The sequence below is a fragment of the Hylaeus anthracinus genome, unplaced genomic scaffold (assembly GCF_026225885.1).
Source record: "Hylaeus anthracinus isolate JK02 unplaced genomic scaffold, UHH_iyHylAnth1.0_haploid 12001, whole genome shotgun sequence".
In the NCBI taxonomy this organism is placed as follows: Eukaryota; Metazoa; Arthropoda; class Insecta; order Hymenoptera; family Colletidae; genus Hylaeus; species Hylaeus anthracinus.
The window spans coordinates 21,982,006-21,992,733 of NW_026534348.1; the positions used below are offsets into that span (position 1 = coordinate 21,982,006).

Below are 10,728 nucleotides of genomic sequence, written 5' to 3' on the forward strand. Positions count from 1 at the left end.
TCCGTTCGATTCGCGGTTCAACCGTTAATTGTCTTCTCGAAATTACGCTCTTCTCGTCGCCGGCTCGCGGTTCTCCCCACCTAGGAGCTTTAAGGGGCTCCTTACGGTGTGCCACCACCATGGCATCCCCAACGTCGATTTCTCCTCCCGTTGCAGCTCTGGAGCGATGGCAGGGCTGACCATCTTTCAAGGGTGACAAGTCCTCTGGGTGGTGGCCACACCGGGGTCCTTGGGTGGAGGACACCGCGACCTGCTACTTGCCGAGCACGAGGGAACCGCAAAAAAAGGGGGGTCCCTACTGGGTCGCGGGCCACACACATCCCTCCATTCACGCGACCACCTCCGCAGCGTGTTCGAGCGAGGAGGGAGCGAGAGCCCTCCGGGGTCAGGGTGCCTTCGTGACGGGCAGAAAAGTTCTGCCCCGTCACAATATAAATAGACAATCTATTTTCTTAGACATTGATGCTGTAACAGTAATGGAGCGAAATGAAATGTACACAATTTTGTAATGTAACATAAAACATAACATATTGTGTATGAATTAATTATTAATAAAACGAAAAAAACTTTTGTGACAACCTAATACCTTTAACTTTGGAAACCTGTGAAAATCAATAAAGTGAGTCCTTGAACAATTCGTCCACCTACTGACTACCATCATAATTCGTTATTGTTATTATTATTATTACTATTAAGAGCACTCACAGCCACACACAGTAATAATTTGGGTTATAGTAAATAGAGGATTGAACCTCACCATCAAGGTAGATGTCCGGAAGACGGATACGAAACACAAATCATAGCTAGACATAAACGTCCACGTATTAAAAACCACCCGCGTGTTCCCAACAATTCTAAAATTGAGGAAAGCGAGAACGATTCATAAAAAATCGCGTGACGGTAAATCGCAGTAGGGAAAACGAGGAAGTGACTGCGAGAAAATCAAAGTCACAGGATGGCGTGTCGGAGTACTATCTTCAGCATCGACCTCGAAGTGAATCCCATTTGCTGACCGTCGGCGTCGGCGTCAACGTCGTTGTCGGTGGCGAGCAAGAAGAGTTGGTGTTCGCTCGTCGACGAACGACGACGTCACGGTTCTATTCCTGGCAGCGTGGACGCAGCGATATCTTTAGAGCAACCATGGGTACAGTTCGTTTCCGAGCTTTCCATCCTGGGGGACGATATGCTTGCCAGCAGATGAGGGAAGACGGCAAAGATGATTCGTCTCCAAATTCAACGTCCCGTAACGTCATCGTTTCCCGAACTTTCAAACGTTGTTCTGTTTTCGTCGAAATTTCACTAACCGTGACCTTAATAATAATACCGTCTCGTCGTAATCAACTTCAACATTCATGTTTGCTTGTCAATCTTCACGAACGATCAAATTATTGTTTTCGACCCCTAGATTTTCATTCTTTTCCGAAATTTTTACTGCTTGTCATAAGTAACATTTTAGATTACAACCAAATAACATGAGAAACTGATTGGTAATCTATTTTTTAATTTAGAGAAAATAAGGGATTGTAAATGAATATTAAGAGAGTTTTCCAAAATTGCAGGTGATACTATCACGTGGTGTATTTTTCTGAATACAATATAAAATGATATTCTTCTTCAGGTCACAATTTTAAATTGTATTCCTTTTCAGAACCAGAGCTGGGTAAAATACGTATTTTAAATAGTAAATAATAAATAAATATTTTATTTCGAATCGTGCAAGTATTTTTTGAAATAAAATGTTTTATTTGTCATAAGAAATTTTTCAGATAATATTTCAAATAATATTTTATTTGAAAAACACTGAAAATATTTGTACCATAGTTCGGAATATTTTACTTTACTAAATTATAGTGTCAAAGAAATATATATATCGAATGGAGTAACTCCTCCTTTTTCGAAGGTGGATAAAAAGTATATATGTATTTCGATAATGTAAAACGAACGAAGTACTTTTCCTCTGCATTATAAACATACATGCAATATAGTTCTTCAATGAATACTTCTATTAAGAATCTTCAATAAGAATCTTCATAAAATGAATGATGGAAAGAGATATTCTTCAATCGCAAGAAATCATAATATTTGCAAGAAATAGTTTCTCCATCTGTATATCATATACACATATTTATTTTCAAATTAAGAACTATGGAAAGTATTCTATTTTATGCTTCATGTTATTAAAATGAAACGTACATACTATTTAAAATATTTATTCTACAAATATTACCCACCTCTGTTCAGAACAGTAATAAATTATATTTCTATTCAGAACAATATTAAAGTACATACCTTCACAATAATATTAAATTAAAATTTTGTAAAGAAATACTACATTATGTGACTTGTTTCGTTTATTTTGTTATTCCATTTAGTACTTGTATTATGTTATAGCACAGTATTATACACAAGAAAGAAAAAAAAAGAAAAGAACTATTGCTCTGAAGAAAACGTCGATAGCGCTGTAAAGGACGGTATTGTATGGACACTCTTACATTCTATGTCTAAATAGAAGGCAAAAAGAAATGAAGTTACTAATGTGTTTTTACTTTGTACATATTATCACAGTGACAACCTTGGTAAATTTTTTAATTATCACCTTGATAGAGATTCAGTATCGATACTAAATGTTTTTTTCTCTTTATATTACATATTAAGTTGTTGTCCCAAAAGTTTCTTTCGCTTTATTAATAAGTAATACATGCACAATATTTTATGTTTTATGTTACATTATTGAATTGTGCACAATTTGCACTAACCTGGTTCTAAATAAATAATATCTTTCCTTTTAATTATTGATTTTCAATTTTTTACGAAAATAATTGATTACACGAGTAGAATTCGCGGTGTTGAGTAGTTTGCAATTGTCAGCTTGAAAGTTTAACAAAAATTCGAACAAGGTCTGTTCGCTTACATCTCGTGGAGATACCATGTATTCCGGAAGCAGAGTGACCAAACTTTCGAACCGATGTGTCTCTAAATAAAGCTAGCACGACTTCGGTATACTGTCGATTGCAGTCGGTGGCCTGTGTCTAGTCTCCGGATTGAACTATCTGTTGGTCTTGGAACGACGCCAATCGTCGATAAAAAAGTAGGGGTGAGAATAAGATTGATGCTGTGCAACCGACAGAAACGAGTCGTTCTTAACGTGAAAAATAATTGAGATTACGACCAGCTTCCTACGAGATAGCATTTTATCATTATAGCATTCTAAAAGTAATTTCTTGATGAAACAAAAATGGTGGTGGTGGAGACCGCATAAATGGCCCAATCTTAAAGCGAATCAAGAAGTTGTTTCTTCTATCTAATCTAATATTAATCTTTTCTTTTTATTATTGACTAAGCTAGGCAGAATTACTGAGCCAGGAAATGGATAATTTCTATTGAAAGTAGCGTCAGGCCAAACTTAATGATCTTAAACGAACGGTGCCATCTTGCGTTAATACGCAGCATCTTTGCTCGCGATTGCACGCAACGCGTGAACAGTATCGGCGTACGATTATTTATTGGACGCGATTTGTTTGTTCAGCCGACGTTGCAACTTAAAATCATACACGTTTGACTGTTCTCCCAGTCGGCTTACTCGTACAACTGCTGCTCCATTTGTTTGAACTGGCGAAATTACTAAACTTTCGAGTCGTTAACTGTTGGCAATATAGGATCGTGAGGAGCCTGAATGTCGCCATGCTCTTAACCGTCGGAATTCCGTTGCATATCTGGCAAATCTCCGTCGGCGTCGTGTCACTTGACAACCTCCAACAGACAAATGGCCCCCAAATTCATAACGTGAAATAACATCAAAAAACAGAAATGGAATTAAGTATAATTTGGTAAAAAGCACGATGTAAATCATGGCATAATCTATAATTCCTGGACTCCCTCACGACTCCCTCCCGCACTCCCTCTCTCAATATTCAGGCACCGAAATAACCAAACATGGATCGTAGAAATCATGTGAGATGAAGTATGTGGTAAAGAATAACTTTAATAAATGACAGAAAAATTAAACCTTGTTTGCGCAACGAAATCATTTTTCAAGTAATTTCTTTAATTCGATTTGCTGTAAATCAAATCGTTTTTGATCTTTGGATAGTTTTCAGAGAAAAGAAAATTTAAAAATTACTTTAACCGAAAAATAGCAGAAATTTAAAAATTACCTTGCTTTTACATTTTTTAACATTTTTTTAAATTGAAAAGAATATTTATAAAAATTGGTATAGAAAGATAATATAATGAATTTATTTATTTACGTTTAAACATACGTCACGAAAATGTATAATAATATTAGGTTGTCCCAAAAGTTTCTTTCGCTTTATTAATAAGTAATACATGCACAATATTTTATGTTTTATGTTACATTACTGAATTGTCCACGATCCATTTTGCTCCATTACTGTTACAACATGAATATTTATGAAATTAGATTGTCTATTTGTATAAACACGACCACATAAAATAATTTAATGCAACTCGCGAAAGAAACTTTCGGAACAACCTAATAGTAACTTCGCACTGTACATTAAAACTACCAAATATGTATCCCTCTTTCATGAAATATCATATATTCGAAAGAGTCATTGTCTTTAAACAATTATTATCAAACAGAAAATAACGGAAATTGAACAATGTATCAATGAGAAAAATAACTGTAATTTATCAATTCTACTTTTAAATCCATAAGTCTTCTTCAAATCATTTGTTATATTTCAGCTTTAGAATAATTTATAAATATTCTTTCATTGAGGATGATCCACAAATTGAAGCCGAAAACGTTCTCAACTGGACAGAATTCAAAATGAACAGATTGTATACAAATATTAAACATACGATAATGCCTTCTATAAACGAAGTACATTGGTTATTCAAGTTTAATATTTCCATTCTAATTGCATATATTTGTCAAGAAATAACCACTTTAAATTTAGTTACAGTTATATTGCTCTGTTTTTATCAGCTGTATTATATGAAGTATGAATTATAGTTGTTTTCAGTTCTTCGGATCACCATCCCAATTTTATTAATTCGATAAAATGATCCAACCAACAACTTTGTTCCTATTCGATTAATTTAATCGTATGCAAAATAAATGAATGAATAAAATTTGTATGATTGTTTTAAAGAAGCAGTAAGTGCTATAATTTAATTCTTAAAAACATTAATATTGATTTATGATACAAAAGTAATGATAAATATCGTATACCTTTTATTTTCGTTATGATAGATTAAAAAACTATGAAAACCGTCTTCAAACACGGACGTAGTAATTAAGTCACCATATACTTTACTACTTTATAGACTGTTATATATTACATAAGAATAATAAAATAAGCTTTAAACTTATTATTTATGTATTTTTTTTTTTTTACAGAATTCTAATTCCGATTAGAATAAAATTTCTACTCAAAGTTTATTTCTGTTCTTTTGCATCCTGCGTGATAAAGAACACGTTGTACAATCATCGAAATACATTTTCCTTCGAATGCGTTGTAGGTTTTCACCGCAAAAGAAAGACAAATGGACAAATGGTGTCATAACAGTATTTTCAGAGTATCAAAATCACCCCTGGGTCGGGAGCACGTTTCCGCTGTTCAAAAATAAAAAAAAAAGTCAGCATGGACCAGTTTATTTCAACGTATCAAAAAGATTACACGTGGCCTTCCACGAAGATTCAACACGCGCCAGCTTTATTGCGCGAAGGTGGTCCCTGTCGATGTGACGAACGTTCGCGCGTGCTAAAGGTCATTGAACTGTGCGGAGATGATCAGGATTGGAGCCGTATAGGTCCCATGGGACGGCTTCTGGACCCTAAGTTGTACCCTGCGAAAACAGGGCCGCATCCTGAGACAGAGGTGACCAAGTTCGATCAACCGAGCACGTACATGAGAAAAGTAAATCGGTCATAAGTTATGACGGAATAGTGGCGCACTTAGAAATTCAACAGAGTTCTAACTAAAAATTAACGTGAACGAATACGTTATAATATTAGGTTGTCCTAAAAGTTTTTTTTTTTGCTTTATTAGTAACTAAGTTAGTTAGTTATTTATTTTCTTTAGACATATACAATTTGGTGTGTATCTAAAAATGGCGTTTGAGGTACTATTTTTCCCCCCTCTTTCCCAACGAAAAATATAGTCATTTTATGGGGGTACACCTCTCCCCTCATCTTTTAACATTTGTATGTAGTATCAGAATAATATAGTTATCCTTAATTATATCACAGGTGCATGTTTGTTTCGAGTTTCTTTTCCTATATGTTATATTCTTATAAACTATTCAAACTATACATTGCTTCCCCATATGGGGAAGCTACTTATTGTTTTATTTACTTCTTGTTCTTAATCCTAGTTTGTACCTGTTTTTACATCCTATGTATTATTAATTAAAGACTTAGATATACAGGGTGAGTTCGAAGAAACAGAACACCTAAATATCTCCGTTACATTTCGTTGTACAAAAAAACTTCTTAGGACAAAGTTACACTATTTGAAGGGCCACATGTAACGGTGTAAGGGAAACAGTTTTCAGCCATATGATACTTCCCCTTTTTCTTCTTTTTTTTTATATTAGTAACTAATATGCACACAATATTTGATGTTTTATGTTAAATTACTGAGTTGTATACGATCCATGTTGCTCTCTTACCTTCCTTCATCTCTATAGAACCACCATAATACCATCTTTCCATAAAAATGCTTCGATGGCAAAATATCGTTCCAAATGCATTTTTATATTGTTTATTAAAGTCATCTCTCATAAATAATCAATATTCAATTTTAATTCTTTTAAACTTAATTCTTAAGTTTTCAGCAGTCAAACTAACGACCCTTTTGTTATACTCGCATTTTCCATCGTTCCTGAAACCTCTAAAGCAGGCCCAACATTTAGAAAGACGAATCCCTCAAATGGAAAGAGACGTTTATTTTGATTTTCTAATTCAATCGAAATTAAATTGGTTTGATTTATTTTGATTCATTAAATTTTTAAATCATTAAATGTAAACAATTATTTAAAGAGAGCAGTCATAAGTACGTAATCCACACAATAAGCAAATATATGGTAATAATAAATAGTAATAATTTATCACAAATAAATGACGACGACGACGACGACGATGAGAAATATAAATCTTGAAATTCTATTATACTTATTTCCTGCTCTATTTTTAATATTAAAATGATAAAATATAGTAATTCATTTTCTTATTATCTCTTTTGTGTTTTATCTGGGTGCGTCACTGTAAGTGAAAGCATTTTTGCACAATGTTACGTGAAGACACTCGTTTCAGTTGGAACAGAAATATCCCAATCTCTATGGAATTCTACAGAACACGCCTATGGACGAGATAATTCAACGTGTGGATCGGGATCGACTCATTACAACCTACCAGATGGACTACGGCGATAAGGGTAAAGTTTTAATAACATATGAAATATTAAGTCACTTCAAAAATCTTCGCATTTTTTTTGTGGTTCAACCTTGAGTTAGATATAAATAAAAACTAAATTTTATGAATTAAAATTTAAAGCTTGGTTTGCTCACTTAGTAAGAAACAGTATACAATTGTCATCTTATTGAAAAGCAAATTCACCTAAATTTAGTTTGTACTCAGTGTTCTGTCAATTACAACGCAAAAATCGTTCAACAGCAATTACGGGTACAGAAGATGCAGAAATCGATCCTTGCGTTTCCATCAAACAACCATTAAAAATAGATTGCCGTCCGTTTACTCGATCTCGGCATCCTAAACGCGACGCAGGTCAGAAAAGTGAAACGAAGACATCGAGGAAAAAAGTCGAAGAAGATACTCAAGAAACTCGACTACCACCTTGGCGTTCAGAGTATCAAGACAATATTAGTCGATTAGGACACGCCATTATGAGATCAAAGATTCATCACAAAAAAGCTGCAGGGCCAGCTTGGTCAATGGCTCTTTTATAAACAAGAAATATATTAACATTACTTTCTTTAATAACAAAGCTGTATTAAATAAACAACATAAATCATGTAATCTAAAATTTGTTGACAAATATAGGCGTCAATAACAAAAAAGGGCCGAACCAGCCACTTAACCATTTTAAAGTTTGTGTTACAATTTGTAAAGCATTTGCTGCAGACATATTGATAATTACATTGATATAAATAATTAGGAATATACAGGGTGTCCCAAAAATGTTATAACACATTGAATGAGGTGGTTCGGAAGGTGATTTGAAACAACTTTTTCCTTAGCGAAAATGTTGTCCGAGGCTTCGTTGAGGAGATCTTAACGGAAAACACTGACCAATCAGAGCGCGCGGTACCGTATGAGCGCAGCCGCCTAGCGCGTAGGTTACGTTCCATCGGCATACTCGCGCTCACTGGTAGACGTTTTCTGCTAGTATCTCCTCGACGAAGCCTCGGACAACATTTTCGCTAAGGAAAAAGTTGCTTCAAATCAACTCCCAAACCACCCCTTTCAAGGAGTTACAACATTTTTGGGACACCTTGTATATTTTCTAGCCACCAGACCGGACTCCAATTTAACGTGGGCTGACCAAGTACGGCTGCAGGCTTTCGCTCCACATCTGAACGCCAGCTCCGTCCGGCCCACTTATTTACTCTTTCAAATCTGCTCCAATTTGACAACGAAAGCGTGATTAAAAGAATCTGATTTTTGTGGATCTGTTAATAAAGCATTCGCGCATCCGATACCATGAACGGCGTTGGGGTCGGGTTGCTCGTTCACCCCGCAGATGGGCCTGAAGTTGGGGGTGGGTTTTCCCAAAAAAACGACATTTTCGTATTTTATTGCCATTCACACAGGAAAAAGGCATCAAAACTGTGTCAGCCCGATGTCCTGGACCGTAGGACATGTAATCCACGCAGCGTGACAACGTTCCAATCCTTACACTTGGGGGTGGACCACCCCTACCTCTGCCCTCCCTTACCCTTCAGTTCGGCATTCATCCTTAATATATCGAGAACAAACATGGTGAATTTCATTGCCCTCCGATGTGTGGAAGTGCTCCCTTACGAAGGGGGTTGAAAATTTGAGAGCTGTTTCACCCACCCAAGGGGTGCCTATGGGGTGCACGGTATGTGTGATGGCATTTTCTGAATCAGGGGAGTCCAGAGAATGCCTTGAGTCCAAAATCGAGACCGTCGTCCAAAAATTATAAATTTTAAGGGGGGTGGGGGTTTGTAGGGGGTGGGTTTGTCCGAGAAGGATTTCAAGGTGTGCATTTTGTAATGGGCATCAAAGAGAGTCGCTCTAAAGGTTTTTTTAATTTTGTTAACCCTTTTCATTACTCCTGGCACCTTCAGAAGTGATGTTTTTCGACGCGCCCCCTTTTAAGGGGGTGATGAATTAACCTCTTCTCATCAACCCTCGCCAATGCAACTTTCCACACCCCTAGGGAACACTTCAAAAGTACTTCTCACGCAGTTTCATTTCAATCGGTTGAAAACTCCCATAGTTACGACGGTTTGAAGAAGTGTCCCTATTTTTTTGAGGGCCAGTGTAAATACCGTAGCCACGCTACTCAAGAGCTCAGAGTGCGGCGCTACCTCAGCAATAAAAAGCCGATAAACCTGTTAAACTCGCACTCTCATTGTTTTTCGGGAAGCATACCGCTCCCCACCTATAACCAATTCTCCTAGGGAGTAGTGACGGTGGAATTGTTGTGCTCGCACCTTTCGCCGTGACCCACACTCTCCGTCTAACCTCAAAACCCCTACGCCGTGACTTAGTTCACGAAACGGGGGGGGGGGGGTATCTTTTTCCCCCTGTTAGTCGAAACATCCCCACCATTCCCGCTCTGCTTCGCGGTAGAGCTTCGGTGTGGGATATGAACTGAGTGTATATATATCTGTGTGTGTTCCGCGACTCTGTAAATAGGATAAGTTCCGCGTCTCTCTAATTAGGATAAGTTCCGCGACTCTGTACCTAGATCAAGTTCCGCGCCCACCTAACGATTGCGACTCTGGCAATCGACTAACTCGGCACCCCCGTTTGCGAAAGTCCATACCCCCGGACTTCCCGTGAGAACTTTACACTTTACACTTTACACTTTACACTTTACACTTTTGCATTTTCAACTTTTGCACTTTACACTTTACACTTTACACTTTACACTTTACACTTTACGCTTTTCAACTTTCAACTTTGCAGTTTACACTTTACACTTTTAATATCTAAAGATCTTATTCCAAGTTCGCAGCCATTAGCTCGCTATTACTCGTGACGAAGGATTGTTCGTCACGAATAATACCGATTAGTAGTAGCGACACGCTTGTGCTTGTCGAAGTAGAGAAGGGAAAGGGCGAATAACAACCGCGTAACGGTCGCGTCGAAGGCTCATTGAATAAATAGAAACAATAATTCGTGAAACATTTATGTCACAGCAAAATCATATTCCCCATCGTTGTTTAAATAATAAGTATTGTTAATAATTAATTTAACTATTGTCAGAAATTAATATTTGGTTGGTTCAATCAATAGATATTAGAATATTGACAAATTTGTCACAATTAATGTCTCGAATGAATACTTATTCTGAACCATTATTGTTATTAATGTTTAATCGATCACTGAATGATGCTCTATATATCATAAATGTTTCATTATGTCTTTTGTCATAAGTTATAAAATATGCAGAGGATGAAACAAATAATGCATTATTTGTTTATAAGGGGAATATCCAAAACAACAAACATTTATATGGCATTCCATTTAATAATATGGATCGTTAT

The 10,728-nt window shown here is 36.3% G+C and overlaps 1 protein-coding gene across 1 annotated transcript; it reads left to right on the forward strand.

Annotated features, from left to right (window-relative positions):
* Positions 1 to 5,294: 5,294 nt before the first annotated feature.
* Positions 5,295 to 7,935, forward strand: LOC128891268 (uncharacterized). The gene is made up of 3 exons (XM_054150681.1): positions 5,295 to 5,885; positions 7,283 to 7,403; positions 7,643 to 7,935. The coding sequence occupies exons 1-3, from the start codon at positions 5,610 to 5,612 to the stop codon at positions 7,933 to 7,935; spliced, it is 690 nt and encodes a 229-aa protein (XP_054006656.1). The 5' UTR covers positions 5,295 to 5,609.
* The last annotated feature ends 2,793 nt before the right edge of the window (positions 7,936 to 10,728 follow it).

Coding starts and splice junctions, on each gene's coding strand:
- LOC128891268 (XM_054150681.1), top strand. CDS start 5,610: ATGGACCAGTTTATTTCAACGTATCAAAAAGATTACACGTGGCCTTCC. Junction 5,886..7,282: donor CGAGCACGTACATGAGAAAA/GTAAATCGGTCA, acceptor CACTCGTTTCAG/TTGGAACAGAAATATCCCAA. Junction 7,404..7,642: donor GATGGACTACGGCGATAAGG/GTAAAGTTTTAA, acceptor ATCGTTCAACAG/CAATTACGGGTACAGAAGAT.